The sequence below is a fragment of the Staurois parvus genome, unplaced genomic scaffold, assembly GCF_062004578.1.
Source record: "Staurois parvus isolate SC_StPar_1 unplaced genomic scaffold, SC_StPar_1.0 ptg003760l, whole genome shotgun sequence".
Taxonomy (NCBI): Eukaryota; Metazoa; Chordata; class Amphibia; order Anura; family Ranidae; genus Staurois; species Staurois parvus.
In genome coordinates this window covers 64,913-91,150 of record NW_028321556.1, presented here as the reverse complement: position 1 = coordinate 91,150, position 26,238 = coordinate 64,913, and the positions used below count along the sequence as shown (strand labels likewise).

General features: G+C 44.4%; 1 protein-coding gene across 1 annotated transcript in view; it reads right to left on the bottom strand.

Annotated features, from left to right (window-relative positions):
• Nucleotides 1-1,534: 1,534 nt before the first annotated feature.
• The window catches only part of CASR (calcium sensing receptor), a 73,119-nt gene continuing 48,415 nt past the window's right edge, over nt 1,535-26,238 (bottom strand). Inside the window, exons 4-6 of the mRNA XM_089668037.1 lie at nt 12,861-13,097; nt 9,099-9,222; nt 1,535-3,462 (exon numbers count right to left, since the gene is read on the bottom strand). Of these exons, the coding sequence (XP_089524163.1) occupies nt 2,054-3,462; nt 9,099-9,222; nt 12,861-13,097 (1,770 nt within the window). The 3' untranslated portion in view covers nt 1,535-2,053. The remainder of the gene's footprint in view (nt 3,463-9,098; nt 9,223-12,860; nt 13,098-26,238) is intronic.

The following is a 26,238-nucleotide window of genomic DNA, read 5'->3' as shown; positions in this document are numbered from 1 at the left end:
TGATATAATCAGCTCAAAACAACCTGATGCTGAGGACTCTTGTTGTAATCTGTTTATTAAGGTGTTATGTGTTTACTGTCTTTCTACCATTGTGTTTCTCCTAGGTGTGCATTCCCATTGTTGGAGTCACCTGTTGTTTCTGTCTGTCTCCTAGTCCTCCTGGAGATGTGATTAGTATTATGTCCACTTTAGCTTGTTACCAGCCCATTGTGGGATGTTTATCCTAATGTATAATATTTGTATTTATTGTTCATGTGGGGATTACCCTTCTTCCTGAAGTGTATAAAAACGGGTATTTCTGTTCAATAAAGTAGTTCCAGTTGCACCTGAGCTAGTGCCGCCTAGTTCTCGAGTGCAATGCCCAGTTATAATACCTTGGTACCTGTGTCCCAGCGGCGAGGAAGCAGTTCTCTGACCGAATCAACCAAGCAGTGCCTTCGGACTGACACATCAGTAAAACCTTGAGAGCAATACCCAGACCTCACACATTTGGGATGCCATGTTGCTTGGGGCCAGGGGCGTATCTACCGCAAGGTGTTTGCATAGGGCTGCAATTTATAGGGGGGCGGCACCACCCCCAGAAGAAGGGACCTTTTGAGCAGTGGCGGACAGAGCCATGCAGGGCCACCATCAGAGCGGTACCTTCGGTACTCTTGCAGTGGCCCGGACAGCAGGAAGATCGATGTGGGGGAGGGCAGTTGCAGAGCGATGCTCCTATACCTCTCCCTCCAGCAGCTGACGAGCCAGGACAAGGGGACAGCCTGGAGCAGGGAGAGAAGTGGCAGAGATGAAAGAACCCGGAGGAGGTGAGCTGTGCTGTGTTCTGTGGGATCTCCCTGCCTCCCCTACATTGACAGAACGTATGGGACTGCACACACCTCCCCCCCTTCCTGCTGCCCGGAGATCAGCAGCCCTTGGAAGAGGTGTGTGTGTGCGTGCAGCCCTATTACAATCCGAGAGAGAGGGGGAAGAGGGAGAGGAGAGAGGGGTAAGAGAGGAGAGAGGGGGAAGAGAGAGAAAGGAGAGAGGGGGAAGAGGGAGAGAGGGGGAAGAGGGAGAGAGGAGAGAGGGGGAAGAGAGAGAGAGGGGGGGGGAAGAGAGGAGAGAGAGAGGAGAAAGGGGGAAGAGAGAGGGGGAGGGGGAAGAGAGAGGGGGAGGGGGAAGAGAGAGGGGGAGGGGGAAGAGAGAGGGGGAAGAGGAAGAGAGGGGGAAGAGAGGAGAGAGAGAGGGGGAAGAGGAGGAGAGAGGGGGAGAGGGGAGAGAGAGGGGGGGAAGGGAGAGGAGAGGTGGGGGAGAGAGGAGAGGGAAGGGGGGGGGGAGAAGGATAATCATATATAAATACAAACACTTATTGACTCTCGCGCCCTCTCATTGAGGGGGCGCTACATTTTTGTGTTGCCTAGGGCAGCACAAAGTCTAAGTACACCACTGTTTGGGCACTGGATCCTCTATAGGCGCTCACCTTGGCACTTGCCACCAAAACTTTGTTTTCTTTAGAAAGCAGATTTTTTTCATATAAAATAAAATATGACAATTACTATGTTTACAGTTTATTTGTTATTTTCAATACCACCAATGCAGACAGACTAGACCAGGTTCACCAATGTAACCCCACCAAGCCCCCCACCCCTCCCTACCAGGCATCGGAAAACGAGTCGGCACCACAGTACGAGCAACTCACGGGTTTCAAATAGCTTTAACTGGGTACATATACACAAATATAAGGTCATCGATTACCACAGGTCAATAATTCACCTACAACGGGTCTGTCACTACTGCAGTTCTTCAAACTGGAAATGTTTTTTTTTTTTGTTTTTTTTCTTACAGCAAACAGAAAAATTGTCCCCAACAGGAAGTATATGTGAATATGAAATGCCAAATATAGGATTGTATACATTTTGTCATATATGTTCCTTCAATCAGTCAACATTGATACACAAATGGAGAGAGAAGTCTCCTTTAAATTTTAATGCAAGTTCCATCCAGGATGAGTCTTTGTTCAATTTGAAAGATCTCATTCCCTATCGAAGTCAGTTGAACGGTAAGATCGTAATTAAGATTTAATCATATTTTCTGTGATCGTTCCATCAATCTCCTTCTTCGCATTCTCTGTTTGAGCTGAAGAAGCCGCCATGCTTTGGTTTTCGGGGCTGGCTTGGCTGGTCGACTCATGATTCTCCGTCTCGTCAACGTTGCAGGCTGTTCGGAAACTGGACTCGCTTCCGCCATCGCTGTTTTGGAGAGGGAGTAAAGCTTTATGTTTCATCAAACTGTCATCACTGTTTTTCCCTTCCAGGGAGTTCTTTGACTTCATGACCTTGTTGGACACTGAATTCTTGGAAGGTTCATCGAAGCTCAGGGATAAGGTGACCGTGCCACTGCCAAAGCTGACTTTTTGCTTGCAGCTCCTGGCTCGTTCAGCAGCGGTGAAATGTTCATCATGGTTGCTCTTGCTGCTTATGGAGGACGATGGGGTAGAGCCTGCAGATCCTCCCAAGCTGTTGGACCTTTTGTGGGACACATTACTGCGCCTCAGAGTGGCTCGGGCCGCAACCTTGAAAGCATGAGCCACAGTGCTACAGCGGACCTCTTCGATGGTGTTCCTGGATGGTTTGAACAGGATGATGTAGACTTTGTTGAAGAAGATGCAAGCCAACAGGCCAAAACTCGAGGCCAGAATGGCAATGATCTCAACAGCCGAAACGTACTTCCCGTAGGTGCTTACATAGGCTGGAATGAAGGATATCCAGACAATGAAGAATATGAGCATGCTGAAGGTGATAAATTTGGCTTCGTTAAAATTTTCTGGTAGCTTTCGTGCCTTGAAAGCAAAGAAAAAGCAGATTCCAGCCAGCAAGCAAATGTATCCAATCAGGAACCCAAGCGCCATCAATGATCCTTCATTGCAAATGACGAATATGATCTCATCCTCATGATTCTTAGCTGCCCTCGGAGGCGCTGTGTATAGCCATATGATGCATGTCACGATCTGCACAAAGGTACACAGAAAAACCAGAAGAAACTGGAGGTTTAGGCCCCACCATTTCCGCTGAAAGCTCGTGGGGATTTTGGCCTCAAACACCAGCAGGATGCGGTTGGTTTTTACCAAAATGCAGGAGATGCAAAGCACAAAGCTGATGCCGAATGCTGGTTGCCGCAGCCGGCATGTCCAATCCTCAGGCTCACCGATGAAGAAGAGGGAACTGGAGAAGCAACACAACAATGAGAAGAGCAGGAGATAGGAGAGCTCGCGGTTTGTTGCCTTAACGATAGGTGTGTTGCGGAATTTTATGAACACGCTGAGGACAAAGGACGTCAGGAATATTCCCAAGATGGAGAACATGGTGAGAGCAATCCCAAATGGTTCTGTCCAAGACAGGAACTCGATCTCCTTGGCAACGCAGGATGTGTGGTTTTCATTGGACCAGTATTCTGCAGCACATTTCTCACAAGCGCTTGCATCTGGAAAAGAGAAGAGTGTTATCATGGGGGAAATACAGTGTTTTCACTTACCTATGTGGATGGTTCCTAATACAGAGACACAGTCCGCTGCTGAGGATTTTGGTGGACCCTGGATTATAAAGCCCCTTGCCCTGTTTGCTACATTAAAATTTCATCTACAGCCCCGCCTTCCTTAACCACCACTTGTGTGCTTGCCTTCCCTCATCACCAACCACGCCTGGGACCCCTTCCTTCACTATCTACTGTGCCTGGACCCCAAATTTCCCTACCATCCACCGCACCTACAGCCCCCTTCCCTTACCACCCACCCACCATGCCTGGGCTGCTTTTTCTTACCACCTACAGTGCCTGTAGCTCCCCCGTGCCTTACCACCAGCCACACCTGCAGCCCTCTTCCCTCACCCACCATGCCTAGGCCCATCTCCCCTCACCACCTAATGTGCCCTGCAGCACCCCATTATCACCCACCAAGCCTGCACCGTCCTTCCTTTGCCATCTACCATGTCTGTGCCCTTCTTCCATTACCACCCACCAAGCCTGCACCACCCTTCCTTCGCCATCTACCATGTCTGTGCCCTTCTTCCATTACCACCCACCAAGCCTGCACCACCCTTCCTTCGCCATCTACCATGTCTGTGCCCTTCTTCCATTACCACCCACCAAGCCTGCACCGTCCTTCCCTTGCCATCTACCATGTCTGTGCCCTTCTTCAATTACCACCCACCAAGCCTGCACCACCCTTCCTTCGCCATCTACCATGTCTGTGTCCTTCTTCCATTACCACCCACCAAGCCTGCACCACCCTTCCTTCGCCATCTACCATGTCTGTGCCCTTCTTCCATTACCACCCACCAAGCCTGCACCACCCTTCCTTCGCTATCTACCATGTCTGTGCCCTTCTTCCATTACCACCCACCAAGCCTGCACCGTCCTTCCCTTGCCATTTACCATGTCTGTGCCCTTCTTCAATTACCACCCACCAAGCCTGCACCACCCTTCCTTCGCCATCTACCATGTCTGTGTCCTTCTTCCATTACCACCCACCAAGCCTGCACCACCCTTCCTTCGCCATCTACCATGTCTGTGCCCTTCTTCCATTACCACCCACCAAGCCTGCACCACCCTTCCTTCGCTATCTACCATGTCTGTGCCCTTCTTCCATTACCACCCACCAAGCCTGCACCGTCCTTCCCTTGCCATTTACCATGTCTGTGCCCTTCTTCAATTACCACCCACCAAGCCTGCACCACCCTTCCTTCGCCATCTACCATGTCTGTGTCCTTCTTCCATTACCACCCACCAAGCCTGCACCACTCTTCCTTCGCCATCTACCATGTCTGTGCCCTTCTTCCATTACCACCCACCAAGCCTGCACCACCCTTCCTTCGCTATCTACCATGTCTGTGCCCTTCTTCCATTACCACCCACCAAGCCTGCACCACCCTTCCTTCGCCATCTACCATGTCTGTGCCCTTATTCCATTACCACCCACCAAGCCTGCACCGTCCTTCCCTTGCCATCTGCCATGTCTGTGCCCTTCTTCCATTACCACCCACGAAGCCTGCACCACCCTTCCTTCGCCATCTACCATGTCTGTGCCCTTCTTCCATTACCACCCACCAAGCCTGCACCACCCTTCCTTCGCCATCTACCATGTCTGTGCCCTTCTTCCATTACCACCCACCAAGCCTGCACCACCCTTCCTTCGCCATCTACCATGTCTGTGCCCTTCTTCCATTACCACCCACCAAGCCTGCACCACCCTTCCTTCGCCATCTACCATGTCTGTGCCCTTCTTCCATTACCAGCCACCAAGTCTCCCGTCTGGCCCATGCCGATAGACGTCCGGAAGGGAGCGCTGCTGATGCGGGTGGACGTTTCTAAATGTCCCTCCGCATCCATTGCCGGTGCGCGCTCCCTGGGAGCACGTGCACCGTGATCAGTGCCTGCTGTGTCCTCCAGACACAGATCACTCTACGGGACCTCTGTGTGAGGTCCCGATCATGTGATCACTGATTGGCCACATGAACAGTAGTAAACAAGATGTCACTTCCTGACATCATTGCTTACTACATGTGAAATCTGTGAATGATCACAGAGGTCACATGGTACAGGGCCATTCGCAACAGCCTTGTACCATGTGACAAGCTGTGACCAATCACAGCTCACACAGTATTTCTCAATGACTGCAGGAATGCAGCCAGAGAGAAGGAGGAATGACTGCTTTTACAGCCTTTATGGGTGTAAAAGCAATCAGTGTAAAAAAAAAAAAAAATCTTCATCACCCCCCACAAGTAGTACAGTGTCACCATGGTGACACTGTACTGCTAGGGTGACAGTATGTTAACCTCTTCACGCCGGCCGCACACAAATGTGCGGCCTCCCGATGTCTGGGCCTAGACGCTGAGCGGCCGCACATTTGTGTGCAATTAAGAAAAGCATATATGTTGAGAGCGCGCGCCCAGCACACATGTCCAGTAGTCACTGAAAGGTCCCGATTTCCTCTTTCGATCGGGACCTTTCCTGATCCTGTGACCACCGTGACAGCAAATCACGGCGGCCACATGACCCTAAAACCCCGCCCACCTCCCGGCTTCTGAAACCCTTAAAGGGCCGGGAGGCGCCGGCGCCAAGGGGTTAAAAAAAACTAAAATAAAAACGTAAAAAAGTTTTGTGAAAAATTATAATTTTTGGCTTTAAACTAATTTGTTTTTGTTTTTTTTAACTAAAAAGATAGATGAATACAATTTGGGCAAGATTTATGAAGAAAGATTATTTGTTTGCAAAATTTTTTTTCAAAATGTTTGGACATTTTTATTTATATAGCAAAAAAAATAAAAATCCCCGTTGAATAAATACCACCAAAATAAAGCTTTATCTGTCTAAAAAAATGCTAAAATATTCATATGGGTACAGTGTTGCATGACCGCGCAATTGACATTCAAAGTGTGACAGCGCTGAAAGCTGAAAATTGGCCTGGGCAGGAAGGGGGTGAAGACATGAGGGCTGCAAGAACTTCGTGGAGTCATTGCCACCCCACGTGGGATGTGTTTTCAGGGCCAATGGTGGTTCAGTTTGATACAGAATAGGAATGTCGTGGTCACTGAAGATGTGGATTTACCAATTCCTTTCTTGTCAAATCATTTCAATGTAAAACCTGATTGAAGGTGCCCTGTCATTGGCCTCTCGAAAGCTGGATGAGGACCATGAAGTGTTGCTTGCCTAAGTACTATACAGATCTGCCACTAGATGGCCCACTCACAGCACCAATGGGCCAAACCCTGACCAGTGGACTCTACGCCGGCTTGTGCTGATTTCCCTCTACAAGCCCATGAATTACTGCAAGGTCTTGTTCACAGGAGTGCTGCATACAGGAGCTCTTTCAACACCTGCATGGCTTTGGTTGGCTTCAGCCCAAATTTCAGAGGCTTTACTGTCTAGGCGTAGCAGCAGGCAATAGCAGGCTTGCAGAACGGTGCGACTGATCAGAGCTGTGTGTGTACAGTCCTGTTCTGCACACTGCATCCTTTCCTTTCTAAAGTCATGGAGCGCTCAGCAATGGGGGGGGGGGGGGGGTGATGGTGCTGATGCCTGACCGTCCACTTATTGCTGAGTATCTCTAGAAAAAAACATTGGATTTTTCATTTTAGATGAAGTAGAGAATTGTTTGAACCTCTGTTATGTCTTCTCTTGCTGTCTGTGTATAGCGGAGGGAATTTCCCTTGAAGTGTTACTAAACCCCCCCCCCCCGGACCCGACATTCACACGACATTCACTATATCCGCTCTCCCCGGACCCCGCATTCACTATATCCGCTCTCCCAGAACCCCGCATTCACTATATCCGCTCTCCCCGGACCCCGCATTCGCTATATCCTCTCTCCCCGGACCCCGCATTCACTATATCCGCTCTCCCCGGACCCCGCATTCGCTATATCCGCTCTCCCCGGACCCCGCATTCGCTATATCCGCTCTCCCCGGACCCCGCATTCACTGTATCCTCTCTCCCCGGACCCTGCATTCACTATATCCGCTCTCCCAGGACCCCGCATTCACTATATCCGCTCTCCCCGGACCCCGCATTCACTATATCCTCTCTCCCCGGACCCCGCATTCACTATATCCGCTCTCCCAGGACCCCGCATTCACTATATCCGCTCTCCCCGGACCCCGCATTCACTAGATCCGCTCTCCCCGGACCCCGCATTCACTATATCTGCTCTCCCTGGACCCCGCATTCACTATATCCGCTCTCCCCGGACCCCGCATTCACTATATCTGCTCTCCCCGGACCCCGCATTCACTATATCCTCTCTCCCCGGACCCCGCATTCACTATATCCGCTCTCCCAGGACCCCGCATTCACTATATCCGGTCTCCCCGGACCCCGCATTCACTATATCCGCTCCCCCCAGACCCCGCATTCACTAGATCCGCTCTCCCCGGACCCCGCATTCACTATATCTGCTCTCCCTGGACCCCGCATTCACTATATCCGGTCTCCCCGGACCCCGCATTCACTATCTGGTCTCCCACAGTACACACAACATGGAAATGCAATTATTTTAGTAAATATAAACAGAGTACAAAATACCTTTTCTCATCAGCAGTATATAGCAGTCTTGTGACTTCTATCAATGTCCAGCAGAGCACTGGTTACATCTTGTAGGAGGAGTTTTCTTTCTGCTCTAGGAGGATGCAGAACACCTGACCTCTGTCTGAACAGTGCTGATTGGCCCTGTGCTGATCACTTGCACCCTCCCAAGAAAAAAAAACCCTCTAGCAATACACACCAAACTGAGCATGTGTTTATGGATTCAGTCTGTGTCAGGTGGTAATTTCAACAAGAAGAGGGGCAGAGAAGACAGGATCAAACAGCCTTTTTTTCACAATGCAGAGGACTAACCCCTTAGGTCCCACAGTGAGTATAACAAGCATGCTTCACTGCATCTACAGACTGATTGTACTGTTGGGGGTTCAGTAACACTTTAAGCATTACTAGTCCCAGGACCGTGTACATCTCCACAGTATCAGGCAGTGACATGCTGGGTTGTAAATGAAGTCAACTTCCAGTAGCTGGGTGTAGATGTGAACGCAGGGGCGGGCTGACCATTCGGGGCACTCTAGCACTGCCCGAGGGCCCGGGGTCAGTAGGGGGCCCCATAAGATGCCCCTGGTACCTTTCATAGACTTTTTTTGGGTGCGGTTTGAGTGTGGGCGAGGACACAGGGGCCCTATGATCCCCTATTACCTCATGAGTTGTCAGTCCGCCCCTGTGTGAACGTGAAGCGTAAACTGTCACGTATTACTGGCGTTCTTCAGTTTGGATTCTTTTTGGTTGGGGACAACGAGCAGCACTATGGTGGGTATCAAATGCCGTCCACCGATCCTCTAGAACACGGGTCTCAAAGTGGTGGCCCTCCAGCTGTTGCCAAACTACAAGTCCCATGAGGCATTGCAAGGCTGACAGTTACATGCATGATTCCCATAGGCAGAGGCATGATGGGACTTGTAGTTTTGCAACAGCTGGAGGGCCACCACTTTGAGACCCCTGATCTAGAAGCCTCATGACACAGAATCAAACAATGGGAACCTTGAAAGGCTCCGTCCTGTTTCCGGGACCCCCCATCCATTTACCTGTCTCATCGGAGTACTCCCCATCGGGGCACGGCTCACACATGAAGCAGCAGGTCGGTTCACCCTCTATGATCCCTTTCCTGGTGCCTTCATGACAGATCCGGCTACAGTTGGAGAACGGGACCTGCCGGGGAGAGGTAAGAGGATCATCTGTAGTCGTTACATTGTTACTTTCCAATCAGTTTGATGGTAAACAGAATGGGCTTCAGAATGTCATTTGAAAAAGGAATTTAAAATGTAAAAGGATTATAATAGCCAAACTGTTGGCGCGATATAAATCCTGTATAATAATAATATAATAATAATTATATATATATATACACACTGCATGTTGAAATGCATTTGTTATATATTACAAAATATGTGAAAAATATATTTTTTTAAAATACCGTATATTCTTCAGATTGTTTTTAACATATAAAAAAGTAACGTTAACATATTATTACATATATTTGTAAATGCAGTCCAAAAATGTAGATTAAATGTATTTTTAAAGACATACAGTATATTTGAAAATGTATTTATACAAAAATATTATTCATATATTTTGTAGTAAAAACGCATTTCAACATACAGTACACACACATATCTATATCTCTCTATCTATCTATCTATATATATATATATATATATATATATATATATATATTTTTTTTTTTTTTTTTTTTAAATACTACAATTTTGTCCGTATTCAATATATTTTATATATATATATATATATATATATATATATATTTGAAATACTACAATTTTGTCTGTATTCAATACACATTATATATATATATATATATATATATAATATATATTGAATACGGACAAAATTGTAGTATTTAAAAAAATATATATATATGTATATGTGTGTGTGTGTGTGTACTGTATGTTGAAATGCATTTTTACTACAAAATATATGAATAAAAATAATGTAAATTTAAATATTTTCTAAAGGCATATATTTAAAAACATTCTTAAATATTTTCTTCAGATTTTGTTTACATATAACAAAGTCAATAACATATTATTTTTACATGTATTTGTAAATGCATTCCAAAAATGTAGATTAAATGTATTTTCAAAGACATATATTTGAAAATGTTTTTTAAAAAATTTTTTTCATATATTTTTTAATATATAAAAATTGCATTTCAACATACGGTGTATGTATGTATGTATATCTATATATATATATATATATAGATATATATAGATATATATATGAAATACTACAATTTTGGCTGTATTCAATTTTGAAAATACACTTAATCTACGTTTCTGGAATGCATTTACAAATATATGTTAAAATGACTTTGTGATATGTTAAAACAAATCTAAATTTTTTTTTTATTTAAAATATGTTTTTAAATGTATGCCTTTAGAAAATATATTTAAATTTACATATTTTTTTTTTAAGAGTACATGTTAAAATATATTAGTGTAGGCCAATATATTGTAAATATATGTCACAGTTATCATTTCTTTTCTAAATATATTGGAAATATATTTCTCTTCCATGTGGGTGAGAGCACAGCTGTGATAGAGGAATGAGAAATGAAGCAGTCTACCTATTTGTACAAAGGTCTGCTGAGCGAAGCTCATATGCATTTGCTCAACCCTCACAAACAATCCCTATGTTTTGTAGAATATGTTTATTTCCTGTGATCTTCATCTCCATCTAGTGACCATAATGAGGTATTTTCCTGACTGAGGTATTTCAGGACAATTCAGACATTCCGCTCCTACATGTAAAATTCTGAATTTTTTGCTGGAAAACTACTTTGAATCTGCAAACATTATATATATTTTTAAAGTGGAGTTCCAGTGAAAATGTAAAAAAATATAAGTCAGCAGCTACAAAAACTGTAGCTGCTCACTTTTAAAAAAACGTAGCGAGGAACCATAGGAAAACAAAGGTGTACAGTGGTACAAGGGAAGATAGGACCTGAATGAGTAACTGAAAAGGAGCACTGTTCTCAAGGACCTGGTGGTCTGTATGAGGTTCTGTATGAGGCATGAGGAGGGAGCCAAAAGTGAACAGAAAGACGAAAAAGATAAAAGAAGAAAGATAGAGGGGGGGGGGGGAAGAATTAGGAGATACTGATGGAGTGAGTGGAAGAGATAAAATGACTTTTTTATATGTTAAAAAAATCTGAAGAATATAGTTTAAAAATATATATTTTTAAAAATAATTTTCATATATAATAATAATAAGTATAATTCATATATATATATATATATATATATATATATATATATATATATATATATATATATATATATATATACAATATATATGTATATATAAATAAATATATATAATATATATATATATATATATGAATTATATATACTTATTATTATTATATATGAAAATTATTTTTAAAAATATATATTTTTAAACTATATTCTTCAGATTTTTTTAACATATAAAAAAAGTCATATATCAAAATATATTTTACAAATATTTTTCATATACTTTGTAATATATAAAAAACGCAGTACAACATGCAGTGTGTGTATTTATATATATATATATATATATATATATATATATATATATATATATATATATATATATATATATATACACACACACACACACACTGCATGTTGTAATGCGTTTTTTATATATTACAAAATATATGAAAAATATTTGTAAACATATATTTTGAAATATATTAAATACGGCCAAAATTGTAGCATTTCAAATGTATGTCAATATATTTGGGAAGAATAATTTAAAAAATATATTTCAAATATATTTTTCTTCCATGTAGGTTGGTCATCTCTATAGTCATCCGGCCACTGGCTTCAGTCCCGGGCTCCGTGGTGAGAAAGGACAGCCTGGGAAGGGAGGGACACCCTTCTGCCAAAACAGTGATCCAGCGGCTAATTAGCCGCCTGGAACACTTTTACTTTATTTAGCATCACTGGCTGAAAAAAAAAAAAAAGATACCGGGGTCATGGCTGAAGGTGCAGCCATGGCCCCGGCATAACCACTCAAACCCAACAATGTACAGGTACGTCCTTGGGCGGAAAGTGGTTAAGCAAACTATGGAGAGGATTTGTGGGGGCTGCCTTTGCCACCTTCTAAAAATGTAACTACCTGGCAGCCATTGCTATCTTGCATATATTTAGCCTGAAATGCATTAGAGACATCTTGCTGCTTGTATGTACTCCATTCAGCCATTATTTGCTGGATTGTGCCATCATCCTTTGATTCAAGCATACTCCGCATTGGCGAGCTGGATGTGCACCCACCTGTAGATTGCGGTGAACTGTAAACTAGCCTGGGGTGGTCTTACTGCTTTGTGTGTTGAACCCATTGGTTCCACGTGACAGCCGGGTACCTAACAAGCTGGCGGTGTCCTGTTTGGAACCCTGGACAATCAGAATGCCGAGCATCTTTTATGCTACCAACACAGCTAGAAGCCCACCTTATCCAACACATTTATATCCAATACTGGCTGGATTGTACAGGAGGAGTATGGGACTTGGAACGCACTGAAAAACAATGGTAACCCAAGCCAAGAAATGGACAAGCACCAAGTGTTGGTAGCTCCGGAGCCACTTGGCCGTAACGGTAAAACAACTGACTGGTGGATGTCCAAAACTGGACCCACCAACCAATAACCATCATTTTGGCGAGTATAGAAGCTTTCATCTTTTACTACAATGTATTCTGCATTATAGTGCTCTTATAAGTCAGGAACATGAAAAAAAAAGACCTCCAGTGTCACCGGCGGAGACCCCAAAATAACGACCTACCTCTCGGGAGAATCCACTCCACAGGATCTTGCTCTCGTTAATGAAAAGCCTCTCCCCCTTCCGAGCGTACACGTTGTAGTGGCCGATGTCTTCAAAGACCACTTCGTCCGAGCCGTCCTCTTTGGACAAGTGCCAGTTGATGATGGTGTAATTCCCCACCAGGTCTCCAAAGTCATTGAAGTCCACTTGCTCCCCCATGTTATTGGTGAAGTTTAGGTGCCTCAAATGTTTCAGGACCTACAAAATGCAGAAATGTGTTTATTGCAATTGGTTAAAAGGCGAGGAACACTTCGAGAAATGTTTGTAACCAAGGTGCTGAGCTGTAATATACCAATTTTCAGATTCAGAAGCATTCCAATAGCCTATAGCAGTCTTTGTCAACCTTTGTACCCCAGGGGAACCCATTGTAAACCGATTCCTTAGGGGCCAGTGGGAAATATACTCCCCTTACAGTGGAGCTCACAATACCAACTTTACAGACATCTAAAAGATCAACCACATGCTGCCGCTGCCTCCGCAAAGTGGAATTGGCCCCAGAATTACGAGGGCAACATCAAATTGGACATCAATCGGCCATAGCTCAAGGAACCTCTAGCAAACTCTGGAGGAACTCTGGGGTTTTGCAGAACCCTGGTTGAGAAGGCCAGCTTGTAGCATAAGTTCACCTTTTCGGCTAATAAATGAAGAAAAGAGAATCTGTAAGGGAATTTCCATGAGATGGCTGGTGAGTAGACGTGCACATGTGCACAGAGATGCACGATCACGCACACGCACGGTGAAGATTGGCATCAGACGGACTATTTAAAAGGTGCCTCTGCCTGTGCTGAGTGCTGACTGGTCTTTAGCTGTTCCCCATTTCCTGCTCGTTCCTGTGTGATTTCCTTGTTGCTGACCCGGCTTGTTCCTGACCTGACTCTGATTACTCTCCTGCTTGATACTGGTTCCTGACCCTGGCTCTGCTCCTGACTTTGGTTTGCTTCTGATTTGGTACCTCGCTGTCCGCCCGTTGATGACCCCGGCTATTTCCATTGACACTGCTCCTGTCTCGTCTCCTATCCCAGCTTCCTGCCTTGCTCTGGTGCACACCTGGCGACCTACCATATCAGCGCTGCATATCACTACTGATCCTGAATCGGAGGTTCATCAGTCTTCCAAAATATCCAACCGCAAGAGCTGCAAACAACTTCTGCTGGCGCGCTTGTCCTCCTGGTTCCTAGACACCCTCTGTTCCACCTCCAGTGGGGTCAGGTCTAGTGACACAAGTGAGGCTGACCTTGTCATTTCAGTCTCCAATCAGAATCCTAGAACACGGTACTGCTCAACAGGAGACTAGACTAGACTGTAGTCCTGAAAAGTGGATCTGTGCAGCACTTATCTCAGCCTAGGTAAGTTCCAGACTACTAGAGGTGTCAGCAAGGTCTCACCAGCCAGGTGGAACTCAAGCAAGAGCCCAACAGTTCTTTCTGCCACAACAGGACTCAGCGGAACCCCTTCCTGATCTCTCAGTAAGGCCTAATGCACACTGCTGCTCCTAAACGCATGTTTTTGGAGGGTTTTTTCCTGCCCATGAACTACCCCTAGACAGCAGTTTAGTAGCAGGGGAGTGTAGAGGACGTTTTCTGAACTCCCTAAAAATGGCCTTCAGGAGAGGAAATTTTGGCTCCAAGAATGCTGGACGCTGAGAGCCGCCTAAGCGCTAGGCGCCTTTTTAGTACTTCAGCATTAATTCATTTCGAAGGACAGAATAAATTAAAATTCTACCTAATTAAATAAATAAACGTCCAAAAACTGCTAAACTCTCCTAAATTGCTTTGAAAAAATGCAGCTTGGGCAAACCTCCCAACCTTCTGAGATGGGAAGAAAGGACACCTATTAGCAAAGTATTTAGCCTAGGATACACCCCCTGCCACGCCCCGTAAAGGAGAGTCCAACAACAACAAAAAAATTAGTTAAACCCACAAGTGTTGTTTTTTTTTTTTTTTTTTACCACTACTATTCCTCTTTTTGGCTTTTGACATTTACAAATGCGGCAATTTAGAGATCAGATGAAAGGTTTAGCGCGGGGAACCACTTTTTCAAAGATAAATAGTGAGATTTTCAACACTGATTTTTAGGGATGCACCGAAATTTAGGTGGCCGAAACTTTTTGGCCGAAAACACCCCTACCGGCCTTAGGGTGATATGAAAATAGGCACCGACACAGGTGCCAAAAATTGCCCCCCACCCACGGCTGCTGCCTGGTGGCTCTCAACCTTACCTGAGAACCCATCCAACGATCCCGGCGCTGTGCACAGAGATCAGTGGAGGAAAGATGGCCGCCACTCATCTCTATTCCCTTGGAGGACCGGAGCGACGTCATTACCTCACTTCCAGTTTCCAGAGCCTTGTAAACGAGGCCTTTTTTTGTGTTTTTTTTTTCTTTTAAAGTATTGGATCAATGCATGTTTTTTTTTTTTTTTTTTTTATCTTTTATTCTTTTATCTTCTAATATTTTTTTATCTAAAACTTTACATTGTAGAGGAGAGATGTGAGGTCTTAGTGTCCTCATATCGCTTCATAAAGAGGACCTGTCACTGCTTATTTCTATCACAAGGGGTGTTTGCATAATAAAAGTGGAATAAAAGTGATTAAAAAAAAAGGGACCATGTAAAAAAAAAATTAAAGGGACAGTGTAAAAAAAAATAAAATTAAAGGGACAGTGTACAAAAAAGTAAATAAAGGGACAGTGTAAAAAAAAAATTAAATAATAAAAAAAAAAGTTTAAAGTGCCCCCCCCCCGTGCGCAGTGGTGAACGCACACATATGTAAACGGTGTTGAAACCCCACACGTGAGGTATCCCCACAAACATCAGAGCAAGAGCAACAATTCTCACACTAGACCTCCTCTGTAAATTTAAACTGGTAACCTGTAGAAATTTTTAAAGCGTCAGCCATGGAGATTTCTAAGTACCGTAGTTTGTTGCAATTTCACAAGCGTGTGCAATTTTAAAGCGTGACATGTTAGGTATCTATTTTTTTGGCATACCACCCACTTTGATATTTTACAAAAAAAAAATTGGAGTATATATTGTGTTTTTTTTTTTTATTTCATTAAAGTGTATTTTTTCCCCCAAAAAATTGCATTTGAAAAACCTCTGCATAAATACCACAGTACATAAAAAATTGCAACAATTGTCCAGGGTGTTTGCTAAAAAAAAATTATATATATATATAGGTAATTTTCTAGCAAAAAATACTGATTTACAGATGTAAAGAAACCGTGCCAGAAAATGCCAGTAAATAATTTAGTCGCAATGAAAGTGATTGGAGACATATATTGTGAGCTTAAAGCATATGCACGTTCAAAATGTAAATGTATATACTCACTTCTACACTGAATTTTAATTATTTTTAGCCCACTCCCATTAAAGCAGAGTTCTGGTCCCTGGACCTCCCCCTCCAAAAAAAAAAAAAAAAAGTCAGCAGCTACAGTCAAGTCCATAAATATTGGGACATAGACACAATTCTAACATTTTTGGCTCTATACACCACTACAATGGATTTGAAATGAAACAAACAAGATGTGCTTTAACTGCAGACTGTCAGCTTTAATTTGAGGGTATTTACATCCAAATCAGGTGAACGGTGTAGGAATTACAACAGTTTGCATATGTGCCTCCCACTTATTAAGGGACCAAAAGTAATGGGACAGAATAATAATCATAAATCAAACTTTCACTTTTTAATACTTGGTTGTAAATCCTTTGCAGTCAATTATAACCTGAAGTGTGGAACGCATAGACATCACCAGACGCTGGGTTTCATCCCTGGTGATGCTCTGCCCGGCCTCTACTGCAACTGTCTTCAGTTCCTGCTTGTTCTTGGGGCATTTTCCCTTCAGTTTTGTCTTCAGCAAGTGAAATGCTCAATCGGATTCAGGTCAGGTGATTGACTTGGCCATCGCAGAACATTCCACTTCTTTCCCTTAAAAAACTCTTTGGTTGCTTTTGCAGGCTGCTTTGGGTCATTGTCCATCTGCACTGTGAAGCGTCCAATGAGTTGTGAAGCATTTGGCTGAATATGAGCCGATAATATTCCCGAAACACTTCACAATTCATCCGGCTGCTTCTGTCAGCAGTCACATCATCAATAAATACAAGAGAAGCAGTTCCATTGGCAGCCATACATGCCCACGCCATGACACTACCACCACCATGATCACTGATGAGGTGGTATGCTTAGGATCATGAGCAGTTCCTTTCCTTCTCCATACTCTTCTCTTCCCATCACTCTGGTACAAGTTGATGTCGGTCTCATCTCTCCATAGGATGTTGTTCCAGAACTGTGAAGGCTTTTTTACATGTCGTTTGGCAAACTCTAATCTGGCCTTCCTGTTTTTGAGGCTCACCAATGGTTTCCATCTTGTGGTGAACCCTCTGTATTCACTCTGGTGAAGCCTTCTCTTGATTGGTGACTTTGACACACATACACCTACCTCCTGGAGGGTGTTCTTGATCTGGCCAACTGTGGTGAAGGGTGTTTTCTTCACCAGGGAAAGAATTCTTTGGTCATCCACCACAGTTGTTTTCCGTGGTCTTCCGGGTCTTTTGGTGTTGCTGAGCTCAGCGGTGCGTTCCTTCTTTTTAAGAATGTTCCAAACAGTTGTTTTGGCCACGCCTAATGTTTTTGCTATCTCTCTAATGGGTTTGTTTTGTTTTTTTTTCAGCCTAACGATGGCTTCACTGATAGTGACAGCTCTTTGGATCTCATCTTGAGAGTTGACAGCAACAGATTCCAAATGCAAATAGCACACTTGAAATGAACTCTGGACCTTTTATCTGCTCATTGTAATTGGGATAATGAGGGAATAACACACACCTGGCCAAGGAACAGCTGAGAAGCCAATTGTCCCATTACTTTTGGTCCCTTAATAAGTGGGAGGCACATATGCAAACTGTTATAATTCCTACACCGTTCACCTGATTTGGATGTAAATACCCTCAAATTAAAGCTGACAGTCTGCAGTTAAAGCACATCTTGTTCATTTCATTTCAAATCCATTGTGGTGTATAGAGCCAAAAATGTTAGAATTGTGTCCATGTCCCAATATTTATGGACCTGACTGTATTTTTATTTATTTCAGATACTTATATAGCACCATCAATTTACACAGCGATTTACACACACATATATATATATATATATATATATATATATATATATATATATTGTACATCCACAACAGTCCCCGCCCCCGAGGAGCGTACAGTCTAAGGTCCCTAACTTACATTCATACATACACATACTAGGACAATTTAGACAGGGGCCAATTAACCTACCAGCATGTCTTTGGAGTACCCGGAGGAAACCTACGCAGGCACAGGGAGAACATGCAAACTCCAGGCAGGTGGTGCCGTGGCTGGGATTTGAACCAACGACCCCGGTACTGTCAGGTGGAAGTGCTAACCACTTAGCCACTGTTCTGCCCCTACAAATACTGTACCTGTTGACTTTTAATATTAGGGCACTCACCTGTCCAGGGATCCAGCAGTGTCCTCAGCCCGAGCAGGGGCGGACTGACCATTCAAGCACTCTGGCACTGCCCAAGGGCCCAGGGTCAGTAGGGGCCCCATGAAATGCCCGAGGTTCCTTTTATAGGCTTTTTTGGGTGTGCTTTTAGTGTGGGCAAGGACACAGGGGCCCCATGATCCCCTATTGCCTGGGGGCTCCATGAGTTATCAGTCCGCCCCTGACCCCAAGCCACTTCTTCAATTGGGTGCTGGCGCCGCCATGTTGATTAAAGGAAAGTGGCAGTGAAGCCTTGCGGCTTCACAGCCGGTTTCCTGCTGCACATGCGCTGCTGTTGGCTGCTGAGGATGTCAATCATCAGGTTCGGGCCAGCAATTCCTGGCTGGGACTCGATGATCTTCGGCGGCGCTGAGAGGAGAGAGATCTGTGTGTAAACTAGTGAAACACAAAACAGTAAACAATCTAATCACACCCTAACACACAGTTAACCCTTTGATCGCTCCAGTTGTTAACCCCTTTCTGCCCAGTGCCATTACTACAGTGTCAGTGCTTTTTATTAGCACTGATCACTGTATTGGTGTCACTGGTGATGTGAGTGGCAGATAGTCAGTTCCCCCCCATTGTCAGAATGCCCGCCGCAGTCCTGCTATAAGTCGTTGATCGCCGCCATTACTAGTATAAAAAAATACATAAAAACTCCAGTATCTATACCGCCATTTGTAGACGCTATAACTTTTACATAAACCAATTATTAGACACTTATTGGGATTTTTTGTAAACAAAGACATGGAGCGGGATACATTTTGCCCTAAATTTATGAAGGAATTTAATTTTTTTTCATTTTTATTGGATATGTTTTCAGGCAAAAAGTAAAAAAATATATATATTTTTTTCCAAATTGGCAGTCTTTTTTTGTTTATAGCGGAGAAAAAACCCAAAAACAACGCAGAGGTGATCAAATACCACCGAAACAAAGCTCTATTTGTGGGAAAAAATGACACACATTTCATTTATATACAGTGTTGCATGACCGCGACCCATTCTTTCACCAATGTTTGTAGAAGCAGTCTGCATGCCTAGGGGCTTGATTGTATACACCTGTGTCCACGGAGGGGATTGGAACACCTGAATCACATGATTTGGAGGGCGGGGCCAATACGTCTGGCAATATAGTGTATGAGTACAGTTGGTGACAAGATGTTAATCTGAGCAAAGTTATGGACTCATTTTGTGGCGCCCCTCACACGTTTCCTTCCTGGAATTCTGTGACTCGTAGTCACTATGCCCTGTGAGTGGGCACTGCTGTGTCACACATTTCACAGAGCCTGCCTTATGAACTACAAAGGTGTGAGAGGTGGAGTTTGAAGAGGCGGAGCCAGTACAGGAATCACTGCTTGCAGGCAGCAAGGACACTTAGTCCTTAGAAATGAAGGAGAAGCTGCAAAGCATGCTGGGAATCCGGGAAGTTGTGGAAAGAGACGGCCAGCAGGCAGACAGAGCTCACAATGTGCATGAAGATTTTTCAAGAATATCGGATTGTCTGATATATCTAATGTTTGTATTGTTATGTTGTTTATGTTATGTTATTATTGTTTGTATTGTGGGAGCTGGTAAAAATCTTCCTGCGCATGCTCATTTCATGGAGATGCTTCAACGTGCCTCGTCCTTGTGTCAATGTACAAATCCTAGAGGTCCAAAATAATAACAAAAATATATATATACAGTTGTGTTCAAAATAATAGCAGTGTGTTGAAAAAAGTGAATAAAGCTGAAAATCCTTCTAATATCTTTTATTTCCATCCACACAAATGCATTGGGAACACGACACATTCTATTCCAAATCACAACATGAAGAAAAATACATCAAATTTGTGTTGTTCCTCTAAAAAATTTGAAGAAAAGTGAATATTAGACGGTTCAAAATGGCCGTGTTTGTATTCTTCTTTACAAACTCAAACATTCACTATATAAACTGAGAAATGTTTGAAGATTTTGCTTTCCTTTGAATGACTTCATGAATATTTGGTTGTAGTCGCAGTTTCTGAGAACTGCTGTACATCTGTGTTGCATGGAGTCCCCCAACTTCTGGCCCCTGTGATCAGGTATTCCAGCCCAGGATGATTGGACCACATTCCACAGTTCTTCTCTATTTCTTGGTTTGGCCTCAGAAACGGCATTTTTGATGTCACCCCACAAGTTTTCTATTGGATGAAGATCCGGGGATTGGGCTGGCCACTCCAAAAACGTCCATCTTGTTGATCTGGAACCAAGATGTTGCACGTTTACTGGTGTGTTTGGGGTCGTTGTCTTGTTGGAACCCCCATTTCAAGGGCATTTCCTCTTCAGCATAAGGCAGCATGACCTCTTCAAGTATTCTGATGGATTCAAACTGATCCATGATCCCTGGTATGCGATAAATAGGCCCAACACCGTAGTATGAGAAACATCCCCATATCATGATGCTTGCACCACCATGCTTCACGGTCTTCACAGTGTACTGTGGCTTGAATTCAGTGTTCGGGGGTCGTCTGACAAACTGTCTCCGCCCACTAGACCCAAAAAGAACAATCTTACTTTCATCAGTCCACAAAATGTTGCCCCATTTCTCTTTAGGCCAGTCAATGTGCTCTTTGGCAGATTGTAACCTCTTCAGCACACGTCTGTTTCCCAACAGTGGGACTTTGCGGGGACTTCTTGCAGATAGCTTGGCTTCACATCGGCGTCTTCTAATTGTAACAGTCCTCACAGGGAACGTCACACCTTCTTTCATCTTCCTGGAGCTGATTGTTGGCTGAGTCCGCCCCATTTTGGCTATTCTTCTATCCATTCCAATGGTAGTTTTTCGCTTTCTTCCGCGTCTTTCAGGTTTTGGTTGCCATTTTAAAGCATTTGTGATCATTTTAGCTGAGCAGCCGATCATTTTCTGCACTTCTTTATATGTTTTCCCCTCCAATCAACTTTTTAATCAAGGTACGCTGTTCTTCTGAACAATGTCTGGAACGACCCATTTTCCTCAGAATTTCAGAGAGAAATGCACTGTAACCAGCATGTCCAACATTTGCTGCCTTCCTTCCTTAAATAAGGGCAATAATTGCCACCTGTTTATCAAAGAATGAATGACCTCACTAATAGAACTCCACACGGCTATTATTGTGAACACGCCCCTTTCAATGAGTGATTCAATGACACAGAATCAGCAGCATGCATGTCATGACTGTTGGGTCTGTTGGATTTCTATTACTCTACTACACCTGCTAGGAAATTATTTGCCATGTAGAAATATCATTTCCACCAAAAACAGTGATTGATCCGGTTAGTGATGTCTGACGGCTATTACTTTGAACACAACTGTATATATATATATAATAGGTTCCACTGATCCCCTGGACATGCTGGATTCTCAGTGGAGTTCTGAGTTGCCACTTTCTACATAGTGCAGCCACTGCCCGCCTTTCCCGCCTGTTAATGTTTTATGTGATTGGAATTGCACGATCGATTTCAATGCTGATGTTATACAATCACAGTGTATGCTGTGACCCTAGATTTCCTTTAAAGCTAAATACGAGGAAAACCGCTCAATGCATGCAGTACATGGAATACACATACAGGCGCACCTCGGTTAACGTAACTTTCGGTTTACGAATGAAAATTCATTGAAAATAACGCCTCGGTTTAGTAATTTTTTTCGCAATATGAACGGGTTAATTGGTTTTCAGTGCATTTATGAAATTTTTTTATAATCATGTCCCTGTACAGTATTTATGCCTTTAAAGTGCACTTTATAAAGAGTTCTGAACAGATAAAACTTTTTTTTTTTTACTTTTTTCTGACCTCTGGAACGGATTAATTGGTTTTCAATGCATTTATGAATTAATTTTTAATCATGTCCCTGTACAGTATTTATGCCTTTAACTAGTTGCCGACCGCAGATAGCCGAATGACTGAAGTGCGGCCGGCCAGTTCTGGGTGGACGTCATATGACGTCCTCTCAGAACGCGCTCTCCTGCACGGCCCCGGGGGCACTCACCCGGCGATCTCCGTGATCGCTGTGTCCTATGGGCCCAGCTGATCACGTGATGTGGTAAAAGGCCAATCACAGCGGCCTTTTACCACGTGTCCAATGACACGCTGATTACGGGGAAATGCAATTGTCGGTTCTCGGCTGCACTTTCTCACGCTGTCAGAGCGCGAGGAAAGTACTGCCGAGAACCGGCAATTGTCAGAGCGGGGATCGGCACCGATCATCAGGGCACTGATTATCAGTGCCCAGCAGTACCATCCACCAGTTCCACCCACAAGTTCCTGTAGGCGGGAAGGGGGTAGAAGTGCCCTCTAGGCGGGAAGGGGGTAGAAGTGCCCTCTAGGCGGGAAGGGGGTAGAAGCGCCCGGTAGGCGGGAAGGGGGTAGAAGCGCCCGGTAGGCGGGAAGGGGGAAGAAGCGCCCGGTAGGCGGGAAGGCGGTAGTAGCGCCCGGTAGGCGGGAAGGGGGTAGAAGCGCCCGGTAGGCGGGAAGGGGGTAGAAGCGCCCGGTAGGCGGGAAGGGGGTAGAAGCGCCCGGTAGGCGGGAAGGGGGTAGAAGCGCCCGGTTGGCGGGAAGGGGGTAGTAGCGCCCGGTAGGCGGGAAGGGGATAGAAGCGCCCGGTAGGCGAGGGGTTAAAGTGCCCTTTGTAAAAAGTTTTGAACAGATAAAATACTTTTTTTTACTTTTTTCTGACCTCTGGAACGGATTAATTGGTTTTCAATGCATTCCTACGGGAAATCACATTTCGGTTTCCGGATTTTCCGCAATATGAAAAGTGCTGCAGAACGAATTAAATACGTAAACCGAGGTACGCCTGTATAGGAACTATTTTACCTTCTGATTTTTTTTTTATTGCTGACCAACCATTCCAGAGATTTACACTGCTCTGTCAGACAGCACAGCCACGGTGATGACACCACTTAAAGTGAAGGAATACAGCGATGTCCTATCCCCCCCGCACAACATGCTAACTAGACATTAATAAAGCAGGAGAATGACGACATCATCCCTCTGCTCTCTCCTCCTGTTAGCGTACGCCTTGTCAGCATATCTGCATGCAGCACACCTGAATGGCTCCCAGACAAGCCCCTCCCCTACTAGTGGTGAGCTTCTGTACACGATGCAAGATGTGTTTACCAAGTAAAATTTAGATACAAAATAGTTAAAAAAAAAAAAAAAAGCATTTCATGATGTATTAATGAATACAAAGCTGCATTAATTTGTGTCTTTTTATAACTGGCTGGAGTTCAGCTTAAACTCCCCCCCCTCGGGGATTCTTGATTTCAATTATTTATGTCCAGGCCGGGCAGTGCTAAGCGGGGATTCTGCTGAATAAATGTATTGATTTGCTATGAATTTTATAATAAATCCCGGCCAGCAGGGAGTGATTCCCCCCCCGCCTCCATCCACCCATTTTATCTGATTAGATTTTGCCTTTCCAAAATTTTACTGGGGGGGCTGAATTCATTAGAAATTCAATTGGAAAGGTGAACTTGGCCTTTTTAAAAGGATTGTAAAGAGAGAGAGAGGGGGGGGGAGTGAGAGGGGAGAGAGGGGGAGACAAAGGGAAGAGAGAGGGGAGAGAGAGAGATGAGGAGACAGAAAGGGGAGAGGGAGAGAAAGAGAGGGGGGAGAGAGAGCAAGAGACGGAAGAGAGGGGGAGGGAGAGAGAGAGGGGGGAGAGTGAGAGAAGAGAGAGAAGGGAGAGAAAGAGGGTGGAAGAGAGAGAAGAGAGTTAGTGGGAGAGAGAGGGGAGGGGGGGGAGAGAGAGAGGGGGTGATCGTGCTCCTCTCTGTGCAGCTGTGGCACCCCCCTCGTCTCCACCCTCACCTTGACGGCAGCAGAGAAGACAGATCTCCTCCTCCTACAGATCTCGCTCCTCTCTGTGCAGCTGCAGCACCCCCTCATCTCTGTCTTCACCTTGACCAGCAGTTGGCAGCAGAGAGGAGGACGGAACTCCTCCTACAGATCCTGCTCCTCTCTGTGCAGCTGCGGCACCCCCCTCATCTCCACCCTTACCTTGACGGCAGCAGAGAGGAGGACAGAACTCCTCCTCTTACAGATCTTTCTCCTCTCTGTGCAGCTGCAGCACCCCCTCATCTCCGCCCTCACCTTGACCAGCAGTCGGGAGCAGAGAGGAGGACAGAACTCCTACAGATCCTGCTCCTCTCTGTGCAGCTGCGGCACCCCCCTCATCTCCGCCCTCGCCTTGACCAGCAGTCGGCAGCAGAGAGGAGTACATAACTTCTCCTACAGATCTTGCTCCTCTCTGTGCAGCCGCAGCACCCCCTAGTCTCCACCTTCCTGATCTCAGCATTCAGCAGACTCCCAACAACTGACTTTAGACCTCCTCCAGACCCTGCACTTTCTGCTTCCCAGCTCTGCCCCCAGCTTCTTTCTGGCAGCAGCACAAGGTAAAGGGGGTGCCCTGTGATGTAAGGGAGGGTGGGGGATTTCTGTCCTCTGATGGTGATGAGGGGGGCTCTTGACATCCGATGTAAGAAGGATTGGGGTGCTCTGAAGATCTAGCCTTACAGATACACTCAGCCCCTTGAGGGAACCCATAATGCTGATGTGGCCCACGATGAAACTGAGTCTGACACCCCTGCTGTAGAGGAACTCTGGTTAAGAATGGCTGATTTAGGATGCAGTCCATGTCTGTAGTCAGGAGGTATTGCAAACATGAGATTATCCCTTACACCCCTTTGTATTACTTTAGATGGGGAGAACTCACCGTTTATATTGGTATGTTCCTCCGCCAGCATCCAGTTACAGTCCGTTTAGGGCAACTATACAGAATATCAAAATGATGAGATATCTTAATTGTGCAAATTCAGTATTACTATGGTCTCCATAGGGTCCAGGCCTATCACTATAAGTATTCTCCATGAGTTGGTATCCTCAACTAATTTGAGGGGGGATTAGTGTTTGCCATTGGAAGTGATGTGGTGATATACGATTTAGGAGGCATCCTATGCAGATAATCCATATTAGGTAGCTCTGTATCAACCATATAGATCAGGGTTTCTCAACTAAGGGTTCCTCCAGAGGTTGCTAGAGGTTCCATGAGCGATTTCTGCCTCTCAACCGGGGATCTGTGGAATCCTAGGGTTCCTCCAGAGGTTGCTGGGGTTTTCATGAGCAATTAACAACTTTTCCCTCTCAGATAAGTTCACACTGACACCATTGATCTTTTTAGCTTTCTGTAAGGGGGTAATTCTTCCCAATGACCACAAGTGTAAGGAGCATTCTGGGCAAGAGGGGGGAGGTAATAAGAAGCACCTTGTGGTATTTGCAGTTGAGTGGGACCTTTCCTTTTAGAGCCAATGGGTTGAGGGAACCTATGTGTTAACATACATGGGTTTCTCAACTGGGGTTCCATGGAATCCTTGGGTTCCTCCAGAGGTGCTGAGGGTTTCTTGAGCAATGAACAACTTTTGCCTCAATTATTTGAAAAAGAGTCTTGCGAGCCAAATAATAAAAATTCCTGTTGTTGGATCGCAAACTTCTAGCACATAACTACCAATGTGAAAAAACGTGAAATAAAAATAAATATAGTATTGCGCTCACAACCTTTCAATCTATATATCTAAACAAATAAAAATGTGTATTTGATATACATAGATGACTGCATTTGTTAATCTATTGCAGTCCACTTCAATAAACAAAATTCATAAAGCAGTGAAAAAATACTAAAAAAATAAAAAATAATAATGTAATATTGTATAATAATAATGTCCCACAGAAAAATTTGTGACTTTGTGCTGGAAAATCTTCAATATCTTTAAATAGGTGACTGCTTGTGCCTCCTCCCTCAAGTGAAGATGTGCGCTCACCTCATAAATAGCCT